We start from the raw sequence: 16931 nt of genomic DNA, 5'->3' as shown, positions 1-16931 counted from the left end.
CAGTCCTGCTCACGTTCTGGTCCCTCCATAGAGGGGTGTGTGTGTGTGTGTGTGTGTGTGTGTGTGTGTGTGTGTGTGTGTGAATTCAGACTTTTAAAACAGTTATTAAAAAAAGCTGGAGGTGTTGCTTAGTTGATAGTGTTTACACAAAGCCCTGGGTTTAATCCACAATACTCCATAAGTCAGATATGGTGGCATGTACTATAATGCCAATACTTGAGAGTATGAAGACAGATGGGTCAGCCATTCAAGGTAATCCTTGGCTACATAGTGAATTTGAGGCCAGTTTGGGATACATGGAGACCCTGTCCAAAAAAAAAAAAAAAAAAAAAAAAAAGGTTACCCACGTGTTCTACCTGTTTTAATGTTTATTGGCTGTGATAGTAGAATCTTTGACTACAGCTGCTGCTTTGTTATTTCTAAGATTTTTTTTAACTCTGTGCCAGTTAACTAATAGTTCAATGTTATGCCTTTTCTAGAATGTACATCTTTGAACTATGCAGGCCACTGCAGTGGTAGAAACAGATTCTGATAAAAACTACCATAAAAATGGAGGAAACCTCCAAAAAGGTAAGGATCCAAGCCTGTTGGAGAAGGGTGCTAATTATAAACGAAGGTTTCCCTTCAGGGTTGCTGTTTTAAAGCCTCTCCCAGCAAGCTGGTACAATTCCACATGTTTTTAACTTTGCCAGTTCCCTCGTGAGTCTGTGGTAGCTGAGGGCAAACTGCTTTTATAATTATGTAGTAGGAAAGGCAAAGGACAGGCCTTGTAAGTCCATGGGAGACCAGTCTGTTTAACTAATCTGTTAAAATTTTAATATAAGACAGCATAAAAAGTTTAAAATGAGCAATACTTGTAAGCATAAAAATCCAGTAATCAGTGTCCTGATGTATGACAGTAGCTCGTGTGTGAGTCTTTGTTTATTGCATCTTGTATCAGTGACCTCAGACCCCTTGCCTGGGCTGAACTGTATCCCTCCTCCCCTCCTGCTCCCCCTCCCCTGCTCTCACCTGCTCTTCATGGCAGTCAGGCCCTCTCTTTAGTGCTAAGTGTTCCTGTTCGTGTGCAGTGCCCGGTGAGTCTTAGAGAGGGACTTAAGCAGGTAGAGGCCAATCAGTGGTCGTGAAATAAAATGAGCTGATTGTGCTTTTTAGTAAAATGAAATAGAAACTCCCAGAATGCATTGGCCCAAGAGTAGTTACTGTTTTATAAGCTTTTTGATTCCCTTCTTGGCTCATTATATGTCTGCTGTTGAGTACCCTCTCTAGTCTTACTTCTGTATTCTTGATCTACCTTCCTTCACTTTCCAGACTTCTTACAGATGCTTTTCACAGCTCAATCCCAGTCACATGACTACCCTTTTAAGAGGTTTGCAGTGGCTTTCCCATCCCTTAGGATAAGAGCCAGACATCCTTAGCACCTCATAAAGGCCTTTCCAGTTTGCCGTACTTCTCTCAGACATCTCTTCTGCTCCGTGCAGGCTGGCCTAGTTCCTGCAAGGGCCACATTCATTCACACAGCCAGCTGCACTTGTTGGATTTATCTAAGACAAGTTTGTCCCTTTTGTTTGAAAACACTTTGAAATGTCAAGTTTTTGTCAAAGTCTGCCCGCCCCTCCTTTCTCCTCAGATTCACCTGTTCCATCAGCACAGCAGTCAGGGCGTCTCTTTTAACTGTGGTGGGGTGTTTGTGTGTTTATCTAAGACCCTTTGGAAAGCCATAAACTGTGGTGGCAACACCAGTGTCCTCTTACCTTCATTTACACACTACCTACAAATGACCCAGTAGGTACCCCAAAATTTATTCAACGATAGTATTTTTAAAAAATTCTTATTAGACCTATCCACAAGTTAAGTGACTGCCCTATAGAGGAAAGACTTCTCACCACTGAAAGAGTTCAGGAAGACTCTTGACACTTGTATCACCTTGGATAGCTATTGATTAAGTGCTTTAAAGAACTGCAGATTATTTTCTTGTAGTTCTGGAAGTGTGAGATTTTCTTGTAGGGCTGGAAGTGTGAGATTGAGGTACCAAGATGGTCAGATTCTCCTGACGTGTCTCGTCCTAGCTGGTAAATGGTTCATATTCTATCTTCAGATGGTGTGTGACTTGAAGCACTCTGTTGCATTTTAAGGAGGACTAACCCTGTCATGAGGGTCTGCACTCCTGGTCTCTAAAGGCCCATCTTTAATAACCATTACAGTAGGGCTAGGACTTCAGAGTGGTTGTTTGGGAGAGGTTTCAATTTGTTTTAGTTGCTGTAAGGGGTATTTGTATTTGTCATTGATAATGTAAAAGTAGCCCAGCATTTGGGGGAACTAGGACCAGATTAGTTGATATTAGGTGATATTTTATTTGTGCTCTAATAAATAAAACTTATCTGGGGATCAGAGGACAGAGCCAGCCACTGGATTAGACATAGAGGCCAGACAGTGGTGGCACACACCCTTATTCCTATCACTTGGGAGTCAGAGATCCATCTGGATCTCTTGTGAGTTCAACGCCACACTGGGAACAGAGCCAGGTATGGTGGCACACACCTTTAATCCCAAGAAGTGATGGCAGGAAGCAGAAAGGTATATAAGGTGTGAGGACCAGGAACTAGAAGCTTCTAAGAGTTCAGCTAAGACCCTTCTGGGTGAGGACTCAGAGGCTTTCGATCAGCTGAGGAGTTGGTGAGGTGAGGTTGGCTGTAGCTTGTTCTGTTTCTCAGATCTTTCAGCTTCCACCCCAATATCTGGTTCCGGGTTTTTTATTAGTAAGACCATTTAGCAGTTCTTCTTACAGATTATGTCTAGTCTTTTCCAATGTTTAGTTTCTATAATGTTGTTGTTAACATATTCTCTTTCACTTTTTTGAACAGATAAACCTTATAATAATCTTAAGAAAGAAAGTGTGTTCAATGGTTGCAACGAAGTCAAATTGACTTTTCCTGATGGTGAATGGGATTCCTTGGCAGCAGAACAAAGAGCTAGTGACAAAGAAATGAGCAATATTGACAAGACAGATTTATCAGAACCATCCTTTTCAGTAAATCAAGATACTAATGTAGAGAAGATTTTCTCTCAGTCAAGTGAATTTGAAGACAGTATTGACTGTGCTCTTTTGAATGAGACATACTCTATACATTACTCAGAATCAAAACTCAGGAATGAAAATCTTCCACATTTATATTCAGAATCACATCCTGAAGTGCACAAGAAAGTGGAGGCATTGTTTGACATTTTAGGACCGCAAGATAATAATCGTGTTGGCTTGGAAAGGAGCCTTGAGATTTCCGGTGGAGCTTGTGGAGACGCGCAGAGGAGTGGCATGGATGACGATTCGCAGCAGGAGTATCACAGTGCAGTGCAGGAGTGCATAAGTACATACTTACCTCCCGATCCAGCTAAAACAGCAAGCACATCCAGCCTGGATGTTAGGGAGGTGAAAACATCCGGCTGTGGCATTAAATGTGTTGGCAATTTAGAAGATAACCATGTCAAATTAGAGAGTGGTCCTAGCGCCTCTTTGGAGTCGCTTAGTGTCTTTGCACAAGAATGTTCACCTCATGCCTCTACATCTCAGAGTTCTGCTATGTTAAAAGAATACCATCAACCCAAATTTGAGAAGTGTAAAGAACAAGAGGCTGGTTTACTAACCCGTAAAATGTTTGAAGACATTTTACAGAGAAGCAGCTCTCCCTTAAACCCTCAGAAAGTACCCCAAACTAAAATGTTTGCTAAAGAAGTGAAATCTCAGACAATTGAAAGGAAAGATTTTTGTGGAAGTAGAATTTTCCAGAATAAAACATTACAGCGCCCTGAGAACCCTGTCTCGTTTCCCCAAGACCAACCCTCCGAGACACAGCTGAAGGCTAATAATACTAATAATAACACTCACCAGCCTTCTGGGGCTTCTGTTTTTGATGACTCGGTCATTTCTCTCTGTGGCTCTTTGCAATACAAAAGCCTCCCTGAACCAGGCTTTTTTTCTCCTGTGCTGCCAAGGGTAGCAGTCACAGATAACCAGGCAGAAGTAGAGGACAGCTGCATCCACTATGTAAAAAGCGGTGCCACAAATAAAACATGCTCTCCTGATGTGAAAGAAGTGTGTCTTAAGTCAGTGCCAGATGCAGCAAGCTGTTTGTTTACAGTTCCGCAGACACTGGACGTGAGCAGAGGAGCAAATGCAAGATCTTCTGTAGTGTCTACCTCAAGCAACACAGAGCTAACGATGAAAAAACATCACCCACAGCAAAGTGAGAAACAAAGTGTCGCTTGTAATACAGACTGGTCATGCAGACAGGATTGCAGAGATGTACAGGTGGCTGTACCAAAAGAATCAGGAAGGTCACTCTTAATTGACTGTTTAAGTTCCCCGAATGAGGTAAAATCAGTAATATCAAAATTGTAATGTACAAATTTTAGAGGTTCTGCAAATGTGGTTGGGTTCATTTAGAGTCTTAGAGAGCAAACGCTATCTATCTCAGGGGAAAGAATGCAGCCTGCCACAGCTCTGTCTTCTGGTGGCAGTGTCGTGAGATTGTTTCAGACTTGGGTTTTATATTTTACCGTTTTGGAACTCTGTGTATAACGTTCATTTTTGTCATATATTTATAATTTTATGTTGTTTGCAGAATTCCTTGGAATTAAGAAAAACATCCGATAGCCCAGACAAAAAGAAGCGTCCTGAGAGGTAGGCCAGCTGTAGAAGCTCACACGTGTATATGGGGAAACTCAAAATGGTGTTACCTTCTGTGTAGCGTATTTAACCATGTCGAATTAAAGGGGCTAGAGTATAGCAACATGGGAAGTTAGAAATCGTCACGAGGAGCCTGCAGTCGCCACCATTTCTTCAGACGTAAGGCATCGTCTTCCCTCAGACCACATCCAGACTAGTCCAGTTTCCTTTTTCTTCCTTTTGAATCACCCATAGATTAAACAAACTAGCATCTTAGGGAAAATGCCACATATTTGAAGAGATAGATAGATACACTTACTGAAGTGTTGTTAAACCTAAGCTGCTTCATCGTTGGTTTTACTTTGCATTTATTAATAATCCAAAAGACAGTTTGGAGCCAGAAAGTGAGAGTGGAAGAAGCGAGAGCTGTGTGTGTGTGTGTGTGTGTGTGTGTGTGTGTGTGTGTGTATTACCATACTCTGAAACCAGGTGCCTAATGAGTTTAGTCTGGTATCCCAAAGCTATAAAACTAAACTTAAAAATGAAACTTCCAAACAGCTGTGTTCCATAGCTTCACCCTTTTAGGAAGAATTGAATTAAACCACAGGGAAATATAAGAAATATAAAATCTGGCCAGGCAGTGGTGGCACACACCTTTAATCCCAGCACTTAGGAGGCAGAGGCAGGCAAACCTCTGAGCTCAAGGCCAGCCTGATCTATAGAGTGAGATCCAGGACAGCCAGGGCTACATGGAGAAACCCTGTCTCGGGGGAAAAAAAAAATTAAAATGTGTTTGTAGAAAGAAGTCTGCGCTGCTGTGAATATGTTCAGAGTCTTTCCTAACACTATCTTTTATTCTGAAGGGCATTTCAGCTTGGTGAAGAGAAGACTTTGCCATCCAAGTGCTGTGAGCAGACTGTTGAGAGGGCCGTGAAGGCAGAGATGCACCTTTTGGACGTCTGCTATCAGATGTGCCGTCACCATTGTTGTCACATTCACAAGCTTGTCATGGAAAGTAGAGCAGGATTCAATAGGTGGTCATCAACTTTAAATCTAGATCTCCTTACACTTTATCCCTGTGACTGCATTCTAGACATCCATTTTCAATGTTTGAAGACAAAATGTAGGCTATAATTGGGTTTATCAGTTACCTTAAGTAATAAACTTAGGGCTGGAGAGATGGCTCAGCCATTAAAGGCTAGGCTCCCAACCAAAAATATAATAGGAACTTCAAAAGAACTTCTTTTCCTGGGTGTGGTTATGATCCTAGCACTTGGGAGGCAGAGGCAGGGGCATGACTCAGAAGTCAGCCGAGTCTACCTAGTGAATTCCAGGCCAACCAGGGCTACATTTTGAGATTTGTTTTTAAAATCAAAAATAAACAAAACACAATTAAATGTTTTGGTGAGGTGTGGTTGTTGTAATGATCTAATAAATGGGTTGGCTGTTTGATTATAAAACCCAAGTAAGGGTAAAGTCAGTTGGGTTTTTGCATGGTATTCTGTCACATTCTTTCTGGCTTACCTATCAAGGGTTGCTAATACTGACCCTAGAAAATGTATCTACTGTGGTTCATTTAACAGGTAAAATAAAAGATCTGGTAGAGCTAAAACTAAGTGGGTGATACCATGTTAGTGTTAGGTGAATGACTTGAGCCTAAATAATGTAGTTCTGTGAACTTTGAACAGGAATTTACCAAGCAATTCTGCTAAGAAGGAATTAGGATCAACACTGCTATCTGTTCTGGAAGACTTGAAAGTTAGGTACATGAACTTGAAAGAAAAAGTCCACAAGGGCATACCACTGGAAGAGCTGCCTCCACTGTCGATGGAGTCCAAACTGTTAGCCGCCTTCTCCAATTTTGTTTCCGGGGTATGTATGTGTTCTAGAATGAAACATTAACTTTGTTCAGACAGAAAGCATACTAAATCTGTTTCCCCCCTTTGTTCTAGCTAATGGAAGAGGAAGCATGTGGGTAATTATAGTTTTATCTAACAGAACTTAACCTGCTTTAAAAACTAACTATATAAGCCATATATCTAAATTTTCTGTTTTGTTTCCTTTTGAGAACATTTAAGGAATGTTTGTCTGTTCAGCCTTTCAGGAGCAAATTCTGAGCTGGATAATCAAAGTGTACCTGATGTAGATACGTCTCCGAGCCTACAAAAGACATTGTCCCAGGTGGGAATTGGAGAGCAGGTCCACGTGTGTGTGTGTGTGTGTGTGTGTGTGTGTGTGTGTGCGTGCGTGCGCGCGCACGCGCACGGAGGCCAGAGTTCAACCTTGGGTGTTCTTGAAGAGCCGCTCACATGTGCATTCATGGAGGTAGGGTAAGAGGACACGTATCACAGCAGGCATGTTCCAGGGCTGAGGTGTGGAGGTCCGAAGACCAGCTCTGCTGTCAGACCTCAACCTCTTGAGACTGGGTCTCTAGCTTACCACTGCATTACGCTAGGCTAGCTGGCCTGAACTCCCAGGCACCTGTCTAGTCTCCATCTTCTGTGGTCCAGTAGGAGATCTGGGAGGACAGACCTTTTCTTCCCTGCCTGGCTTTTATGTGGTTTTGGTCCTCTCCTCAGTGCTGAGACTACCACTGTGCCGCCATGGCCAGTGTTTCACATAAGTAAAAGCACAGGCAAACGCGGATCCTCAGGCTTGCATAACAAGCACTGTGCCAGCTAAGTTCTGCTCCATAATCTCCTCCGTTTAAATCTTAGTTTGATAGCCTCTAAACAGTAGCTCTCAGAAACACTCACTCCCTCCTTCCTACTCTACTGACTGACTTCCTGGACTGCCATTTGAGAAATTGACTGAGCAACTGGAGTGGGTGGAATATGAGCCCAGTGTTGTTCAGGCTGCTGTTGTCAGTATGGGGAGGAAGGTAACATGTAATTCATCATAAACCTAGAGGCTAGAAGTGAAGGGGTAGGCAAGCCACGATGTATTGCCAGCATCATCATGAGCCAGAGGGAGCAACTGCTGTTTAGCTCTTCATTTTGTGAGGTAAAGTAATACTTCTTGTGTTTTGGACAAGGGAAGTGTTAATTCTTCCCTTATGAAATATGCCATGGACTCAGTCTGTCCCGTTCCCCTGAGGAAATATTTGTCAAATGACAACCAAGAAAGGTGGTTTAATCATTGTAGAGGAATACATTGCAGGCCAGGCATGGTGGCACGTGTCCATAATCTCAGCACTCAGGAGATTGATGAGAGGACCACAAGTTCGAGGCCAGTGCAACCATGCCCCGTAGTGAGATACTGTCTAAAAAAAAATCAAGAAATGAATAAACAAGAACACTGAAAATTGTAGAATGACACAGAAACCAAGTCTCCTTATTGAATAAGAAGGCAGTCTACTTCCTGACTGAAGTTCAGAATGTTAAAATAGTTGCTTTCCACTAAGAAATTATGCAAACAAATGATATTGGGAAACCATCCCACTGGAAAACACTTCTTTAAAAAGAGGAAATAATAGATTTAAAGCTAAATTCTATATGCTCAGATTTGTTACATATTTTTAAAATAATTTAGCCATTTAATAGTCCATGCTGTTCTGTCAATGGTAGTGTTGATTCAGGAGAAAAAACTTAACCTACACAGAGTGGGGCTGGGGACACAGCTCTTGTAGAACACTGTCTGGCATGTATAAGGCCTCATTCTTAGGACTGCAAAAAAATTCTTTTAAGTAATAAAAGTTAAAATGTAGTATAATATAGTTTTGTAGTCTTAGTTTTGACTATAAAGCAATGTAAGGTTACTTTTGATTTTGTATTTATTGTGTGTGTAGACATGTATATGTCACAGTGCACATGTGGCCGTCAGGACAGCTTCTAGGAGGCAGTTCTCTCCTCACACCATGTGGGTCCTGGAGATGAAACTCAGGCTGTCGGGCTTAGTGGCAAGCATCTTTACCCCATGCCGCCTCACTGGCCCTGAAGTTACACGATGCCTGTAAGGTTAAATTAACTGGTTGTTTGTAAAAGATGATGTGCTGGTAGGTGCTGCCTTCACAGGTTGCCATAGTTATGTGTCAACTATGATGTTACTTTGTGGTTTTCTGTAGATTGCTCTGGGTTTTTATTCATTGGGGTTTTGGGAGGTCTGGGTTGGGTTTTGCTTGCTTTGTCTGGTATTAAAGATCAACACAAACCATCACACATGCTAGGTAAACAACCACCCTTGTTGAATCTACCCTAGCCTAGAAGTGGCCTCCTTTTCAAGTAAATGTCAATGTAGAGAACAACTCAGGTCTACATACAGGGTTTTTATTTCCCATAAATGAAAGCTTATACACGGAAATGAATAAAAGGTTACTATCTCAAAAACCATAAATACTTGTACTATCACTGTACACAGCAGTAGAACCCCAATTCTTACTGACATGGACCAACAATTTATACTGAGTATTTTTACCACAAAGTCAGATGATAATAATTTTTCTGTCATAGCCTTTATTATTTGGAGGGCAAAATAATGCAAGTGAAAAGTGCCAGTCACTAAGTAGAATTCAGTGACTGTTAGTCCTTATCTTTCTGACTGTTTTTATTTAATCCTCAGATGTCTTTTGTATCTGACAATAGTCATCTTAAACAAGATAAATCACCCATTAATGATGGATTTAAAAATGGTGATATAAACATAGACTTTACTCAGCTGAAGCTCGATGATAAAGGTAAGGATGAAAATGTTTTGTTTGCGTGGCTTCCAGAAAACATGTACTGTGTCAGGCATGGTGGCACACACCTTTAATCCAACACTCAGGAGGCAGAAGCAGGTACTTGGTGAGTTCGAGGCCAATCTGCTGTATATAGTGAATTCCAGGACAGCCAGAGCTACATAGTGAGACCCTCTCTCCAAAAACCAAAAAATAAAAAACCAGAAAACAAGTAATGTTTAAAATGCCCCCAGTCGGGCGCTCACCAACCTAAGACAGAGCGCCTGTGTGGCCTGGGCAACATCTCCATGACGGGTAAGGTGACCTGCTGACGTCCCACGCAACCTAAGTCAGAAGCTCATTTTCTAGTAAAAGAGACCTGTAGGGCCCTGACCCCCGTTTTGGGTAACTGTTGCCTTGCTTGCTGACCTTGACCTTGATATCCTCCCTATGCTAATTCCCTGCCAGGTTCCACCCTCCTGAATGCTTAAGGGAAGTTCCTTGTCTGTGTATCCTGCATAATGGGCGTTAACAGCTTAGATGCAAGATTGTAAAACATGGGTAGCAAACTTCTGCCCTCGGTGGTTCTCCCATTGTGCTGTAAGCCTGTATTTAAAACCTCTTCCCTCCTTAAATAAACGGCATTCAGCAAAAAAATAAAAATAAAATAAAATGCCCCCAGTCTTTACTAATTTTTCTTTTCAAAGATTATAATTCCAGATGATTATTAATTGTAATGAGTTGAACTGCAGCATGTTTACTGGGTTTGTTAAGCAAAGACAACTTCATCAATAAAGGGTGACTGATGGCAGTGAATGGGAAAGGCTTTTGATACACCAGGCATCAGTGTCCAGAGAAGGAAATGGGAGCAGAAGCCTCAGGCTGAACAGAGCTTGGGGTTGGGTGCCTGCTGACAAGACCAGGTCAGAGACTGCCTGGCTCTCTGGTCCACAGTGCTCTTGTAGGTCACACATAAAGGCCACCCTTGTCTTGACAGTGGGGTTTATAACTGTGTTCCTGAGAGTAAGTAACATGTAAGTTCATGGTTCCTTGTGCTCGATGCCTTAGAATACAAAAGCGTTCATCAAGTAAGTGAAGATTGGTTTGATGCAACAGAGAGACTGACTGGAATTGACTTCTCAGGGACTCAAGAAAATGGAACAGAGCACGACGGGTGGAGCCCAAAGAGTCCATTAGGTTGGTTCTTAAGAATCACAGGAAAATTACAACCTATCGTGCCTAACTAAAAGTGGTGGTTACTTCTTTGTTGTTTTGGGAAACAAACTATAAAAATATTTTGTTCCTCTTTGGTACTTGTTGCTTATATTTAAAAAAAAAAATTCCAAAAATTGCCCAGTTGGAGGTGAATTTTTTTTCTAAAAATTTATTTTTTAATGTTTGCCTACATGTATGTCTGTGTGAGAGTGTCAGTTCTTGGAGTTACAGACAGTTATTAGCTGCCATGTGGGTGCTTGGAATTGAACCCTGGTCCTTTGGAAGAGCACGCAGTGCTGCTAACCGCTGAGCCATCTCTCCAGCCCCTGGAGGTGAATTTTTTTTTTTTTTGAGACAGGGTTTCTCTGTGTAGCCCTGCCTGTCCTGGATCTTGCTCTGTAGACCAGGCTGGCCTCGAACTCACAGAGATCCACCTGCCTCTGCCTCCCGAGTGCTGGGATTACAGGCGTGCACCACTGCTGCCCGGTCTTGTTTTGTTTTTTTTTTGTTTTTTTTTTTTTTTTTTTTTGGTTTTTCGAGACAGGGTTTCTCTGTGTAGTTTTGCGCCTTTCCTGGGACTCACTTGGTAGCCCAGGCTGGCCTCGAACTCACAGAGATCCACCTGGCTCTGCCTCCCGAGTGCTGGGATTAAAGGCGTGCGCCACCACCGCCCGGCCTGTTTTGTTTTTTAAAGGTTACAGTATGTGTTCCAGGCTGGATTTGAACTTGTGATCCTCATGCCTCAGCTTTCTCAGTGCTGGGATTGCAGGTATGTACCAACATGCTTGGCTTAAATCTGATATTTTATGATTTTGTTATTTTTAATTTATTTATTTTGTGGGCATGTGTGGGGGTATGTATGTGCCATGGCATGCGTATAGAGGTCAGAGAACAACTTGAGTCCATTGTCCTTCTACCATGTGATTCCTAAAGACAGGACTCAAGTCGGCAGGCTTAGCAGTAAGTGCATTTCCCTGCCATCAAGAGTGATGATTTGAGTCTAAGTCCCATATTCTCCATGGCAGAAGAAGAGAACTAGCTCCTGTCAGTTGTCCTTTGACTTCCACACACGTGCACTGTGGCATGCACATGCCCATGCACATGCCCATGCACATGCCCATGCACATGCACATGCACATGCCCATGCACATACAACACACACAGAATAAATAAGCTTTGTACTCGGAAAGAAAACGAGATATTTAAAATTGTTGGCATTTTCCTTAGAATATTGATGTCACGGTGGGCATTTCTGTGATACATTTTTTTCTGTAATCAGAAATGAAGAACGGTGAACTGCTTCGAAGAAGTAAAGGCTTTTTGATACATGTTGGTGGTCTTTGCCCTTCTGTATCTGAGGTATGGCCAGAATTTCTTTGGGGCAGGGGCTTCACTTTCAGATTTATAAATTATTGTGATTTTTTTTCAACCTTTCACAAATTTTACTTTTTCTTCTTTTAGGCTGATTTAAGGTCTCATTTCCAAAAATACCAAGTTTCTGAAATTTCAATTTATGATTCTACCAATTATAGGTATGTTACCCAAATTCAGTAAGTGTGCATTACTGTATGTGTGCTGTGCAACAGATTGAGTAAGCAGGAGTCCCGGACTGAATAGACAGCTGCAGGAATAACTGGGACTCTTAGTAGATCTCTCTCTCTCCAGTGGATCTCCCTTCTGGTTATGCTGTGAGTCCAGACTGTTAAACCTTTCTTCTGATCCTGGCTGCTGAGATCATGCACTTTCACACATGGCCTCTTTGTGGTGTATAGGAGAGTTCACTGATTTTTGTCTGTCTGTCTGGCTATATGCCTTTTCATAGCAGAGCAGAGTGCATCAGTTAAGAAGATGTACTCAAGAAATGGGTACAACTGCAGAAAACTTTAAAAATAGTTTGCCGGGTGGTGGTGGCGCACACCTGTAATCCCAGCACTCGGGAGGCAGAGGCAGGTGGATCTCTGTGAGTTTGAGGCCAGCCTGGTCTACAGAGCTAGTCCAGGACAGGCTCCAAAGCTACACAGAGAAACCCTGTCTCGAAAAACCAAAAAAAAAAAAAAAGAAAAAGAAAAAGAAAAAAAGAAATGGGACTGCTCAATCCCAGCTCAACCTCTCAGTCTTAGTGTCTTGGTAAATGAGGATAAGGATGATAGTAATGTTGTCGCATATTATTGTCACACTAGTTGACCAGGTAAAGTACTAGGAGTGAAGACAGAAAGGTGGCTTGGAAGGGAATATTTAACTCACTTATTTTTTTCTTTAGTTACTTTTGCATTGTTTTATATTTTTAGATAGGTGGCTGAATCGCCCATCTGTGGTTTCGGGGTGTGTGTGTGTGTCTCGCTGCTTTGACATGTATCAGTTCTTCAGAGTCTCCAGTCACAGTGATAGTTACTTCATGGAGATACTGTACTGTTCTGTCATAAAAATGGTATCTGTTGATTTCAGAGGTCAAGAAATAATTAAGAGGGATTTTGCTTTGTGTTTAGAGACTTAAATTTGTAAAAGTAGATGCTAATTTTCTTTTTCTTTCTTTTTCTTTTTTTTTGGTTTTTCGAGACAGGGTTTCTCTGTGTAGCTTTGGAGCCTGTCCTGGAACTCGCTCTGTAGCCCAGGCTGGCCTCGAACTCACAGAGATCCACTTGTCTCTGCCTCCCGAGTGCTGGGATTAAAGGTGTGCGCCACCACTGCCCAGCACTAATTTTCTTAATTGTCACTTAGATTTTGCCCTTTATTACACATTGATAGGATGTTAATGTATTTTTCTCATGTTGAACTAGGGATATATCCCTTAGGAATATTATATTTCATGTCTTTTTTTTTGGTATCTTACTGAATCCTTAAAAATTTTAGTGAGTTTTTTTTCGTCTTTAAAATATATATTTTCTGTATAAATTTAGAAAATGTAGTTCAATACAAAAATATAAGGATATTTTAAAATTGTATCCATAGTCCTATTATTTGAAAAAAAAAAAAACTTGCTTAAGAGTTAGTGTATATACTTCCATTAACATTGTATAGAGTTGTTGGCTTAACAGGTATAGCTCTGGCCCAGCCTTCTCAATTACATAATTAAAATTCTGACTAGATTGTCTTTATCAACATATTTTCTCACTACTGACTATAAACGCATTTTCATATATTCTGCTAAATATTTTCAAGTTTTGCCTTTAACGTTTAAGCCTTTGAGCCACCTAGAGTTTATACATAAAAATTAGCTTTAATTTTTAAAATGTGTAGTCACTTGTCCCTAAGCCTCAGATCTATACAAGTGTGTATCTGTGTGTGTATGTGTGTATGTATATATATCCTATAGGCTGCAATTTTAAATATTAAATTTTAATATTATAATTCATAATTATTATACATTATCCTATTTCTCCTTTCATTTGTCCTGTATTCAATTATCCTGAATAAATACCTACTTATTTGGTGGTGAACGCCTTTAATCCTAACCCTTCAGGGGCAGGGACAGGCAGATTTCTGAGTTCAAGGCCAGCCTAGTATACCTAGCAAGCTCCAAGACAGCCAGAACTAAATAGAGACCCTGTCTCAAAAAACAACAGAAACAACGACCACCACCTACTTACCCCATGGGTGTAAGACCTTTTTACAAGCAGCTAGCTCTTCTTGGGAAAGTCATCTTAGTTTTCACAGGAGTGAGTTGGACTTGGTCATTAACAAAGACCCTTGGTCTTCTGCTCTGTGTTTTAGATATGCATCTCTTGCTTTTACAAAAAACAGTAATGCAAAGATGGCTGTGCAGGAAATGAATGGTATAGAAATCAATGGAAAATCGGTGAACGTGCGGCTTGTGAAAATTCCTGGAGAACACACACCACCACTTTTGTCCAAAAATGGGAATAGCACTGGTGTGAATCATTTGGAGAAAATGACCAACAAAGAAGGCGCCTTTGCTTCTTCCACTTGTAGACTGCCCCGAGCTAGACCAAGGCAGCCGGAGTCTGAGCAGGACAGTGAGTTTCCTCCCTTGGAGCAGGTTAGTTTCCTAACGGATGAGTAGTGACTTGTATGTGCCGTGCTGCTGAAGTAGTGGCTGTTGTAGTGGCAGTCCTTGTGTTGGTAGAGCAGATCAGTAAGACGGCTCTTGTCTCAGCCACCTAAGGTGCGTTTGTACAGCTGCAGTGCCTCTTGTGGAGAAATCGGGATGTCCCCCCAGCTTTAGAGACCCAGGTTCTTTTTGCTGGATTTATTGCCGTCTTTCACAGTCTTGTTTCTTTATTCTTGAACAGTACCGCTCTAGTAGTCGTTCTTCCATCAGGATTCCTGCTTTGTTGGTTTTTTTTAACTCTTTCTAGTAACCTTACCTCATACTTCTCGAAGCTGCCCAGCGTGGCATTTTATTTTCATAACCCCATCTTCACCCCATTACAGTTGTAAGTGCTTCCTGGAATGTGTCCATTTCACTCAACAAAGTGTCTGGTATCCAGTGGGCAGTCCATATTTTTTTAATATGCAGTAAAATTCACTCTTGATGGTGTTCATGACTAGATACATGCACTTAAGAAAGTCTCCACCACCAAAATGAGAGAACAGTACCAGCATTCCCAAAGCACTCTCTTGTGCTGATGCCTGTGTGTCCACCGTCCTCTTGAGCCCTTTCCTGACTCCTGGTTATCTGATGATACCTTCAGACACATTGGTGACTGCAGTCCCATTCAGACCTTTCTCTGCTGGTAGGCACCCGCAGCCCTTCCTAAGCCCAGCAGGGTCTCATTTACATTCTTGAACTTAACCCTTACTTGTCCTGAGTTTTTATTGCCAAGCTTCTCACTGAGGTAGCTTATATCCATTGTCGCCATTTATTTGATCATTCCTCCTTGTCCTGTAAGCTGACTTCATTCTCTGAAGTCTCACTCTCACTGTTCTGTGTGTTGTCAGCAGTGACCTACCTCACCGTTGGTCTTTTCTCTCACTCTCACTGTTCTGTGTGTTGTCAGCAGTGACCTACCTCACCGTTGGTCTTTTCTCTCACTCTGACTGTTCTGTCCGTTGTCATCTGTGACCTACCTCACTCTTGGTCTTTTCTCTCACTCTGACTGTTCTGTGTGTTGTCAGCAGTGACCTACCTCACTCTTGGTCTTTTCTCTCACTCTGACTGTTCTGTGTGTTGTCAGCAGTGACCTACCTCACTCTTGGTCTTTTCTCTCACTCTGACTGTTCTGTGTGTTGTCAGCAGTGACCTACCTCACCATTGGTCTTTTCTCTCACTCTGACTGTTCTGTGTGTTGTCAGCAGTGTTTTATCCGTTTTTCCTTCTGCTGCCTTCTTGAGCACCTGGCAGTCTCTTTTAAAATGTTCCCCTTCTCTGGGATGGGGGAAAGGGTGCACTCCTTTAATCCCAGACCTCAGGTGGCAGAGGCAGGTGGATCTCTGAATTCGAGACCAGCCTGATCTACAGAGAGTTCCAGGACAGTCAGGGCTACACAGAGAAACCCTGTCTCAAAGAAGAAAAAAAAATGCTCTCATTCATTTCCCTGACACTTCATATATAGGGTGGGTTTTATGGCCCATGGTTTTAGTCCACAGTAGGAAAGGAGGAAACAGGATCTCCTGGGAGCTGAGCTGGATGTTTGGGAGCTTGGTCCTCCCTCTGCACTCCACAGCACTGAGCATCTGTCAGCTCCTTCTACGTCTCTCTTCATGGGGTTTTCCTGCTCATGGTTGCATCCCCCCACTTCACGCGACTAGCTGTAGCATTTTCAGTCAGGTTTTATGATTATTTGACTGAATTTGTTTATTCCATGTTCCAGTTCCATAGACAAGATGTCTACTTGACCTAGCTGTGAGCAAGTGCTCATTAGTTCGAAGCCAACACTCTGGTCCAGTCAACTGGGCCTTGGGGTTGGCAGAGGGCGAGTGGAAAGAGCGTGCTGCAGGCCCTGGGTGCAGATGTGTAGATAGAGAAGCTCCTTTTGCTGCTTTGATATACTTTTCAGTTCTCTTGCCTTTCTAGAAGTTTCTTCTACTCTCTTTTGCTCATGTTTTCAACATTTATTTAGGGTGTCAAGAAAAATTGTAACCAGATTGAATCTGCTCGATTATTACCCGAGACACCTGTTCCATTCATCCCTCCAAATACGTTGAACCTTCGTAGCTTCACCAAGATCATGAAGAAACTGGCTGAGCTGCATCCAGAAATCAGCAGGTACTAACTAAAGTTCTAACTTTACACTTACGTGAAAACGGAGCGTTCAGAACTTCTGCCATGTGGTTATCTGAGAAGCAGAATCGCTGTCTGTTTTCCTCTTGTATAGAGACCACATTATAGAGGCTCTTCAGGAAGTGAGGATAAATCATAAAGGTTTTCTGAATGGTTTGTCCATCAATACCATTATCAAAATGACTTCATCTTTTCTGAAAAACTCTGCTTCCCGCTAG

General features: G+C 42.0%; 1 protein-coding gene across 1 annotated transcript; it reads left to right on the top strand.

Annotated features, from left to right (window-relative positions):
• Positions 1 to 497: 497 nt before the first annotated feature.
• On the top strand, positions 498 to 16931 carry Rbm44 (RNA binding motif protein 44). Its single transcript, XM_052749296.1, has 14 exons — positions 498 to 570; positions 2865 to 4369; positions 4620 to 4678; positions 5527 to 5697; positions 6352 to 6535; positions 6616 to 6638; positions 6760 to 6844; positions 9221 to 9335; positions 10386 to 10514; positions 11812 to 11891; positions 11994 to 12064; positions 14244 to 14529; positions 16553 to 16698; positions 16808 to 16931. The coding sequence occupies exons 1-14, from the start codon at positions 498 to 500 to the stop codon at positions 16929 to 16931; spliced, it is 3051 nt and encodes a 1016-aa protein (XP_052605256.1).

Source organism: Peromyscus californicus, unplaced genomic scaffold, assembly GCF_007827085.1.
Source record: "Peromyscus californicus insignis strain IS unplaced genomic scaffold, ASM782708v3 Scaffold_21__1_contigs__length_65335640, whole genome shotgun sequence".
Lineage (NCBI taxonomy): Eukaryota > Metazoa > Chordata > Mammalia > Rodentia > Cricetidae > Peromyscus > Peromyscus californicus.
The sequence above is the reverse complement of the archived record's forward strand: the minus strand, read 5'-3'. Positions and strand labels throughout refer to the sequence as shown.

Coding starts and splice junctions, on each gene's coding strand:
- Rbm44 (XM_052749296.1), top strand. CDS start 498: ATGCAGGCCACTGCAGTGGTAGAAACAGATTCTGATAAAAACTACCAT. Junction 6,845..9,220: donor TACAAAAGACATTGTCCCAG/GTGGGAATTGGA, acceptor TTTAATCCTCAG/ATGTCTTTTGTATCTGACAA. Junction 11,892..11,993: donor TTTGCCCTTCTGTATCTGAG/GTATGGCCAGAA, acceptor TTCTTCTTTTAG/GCTGATTTAAGGTCTCATTT.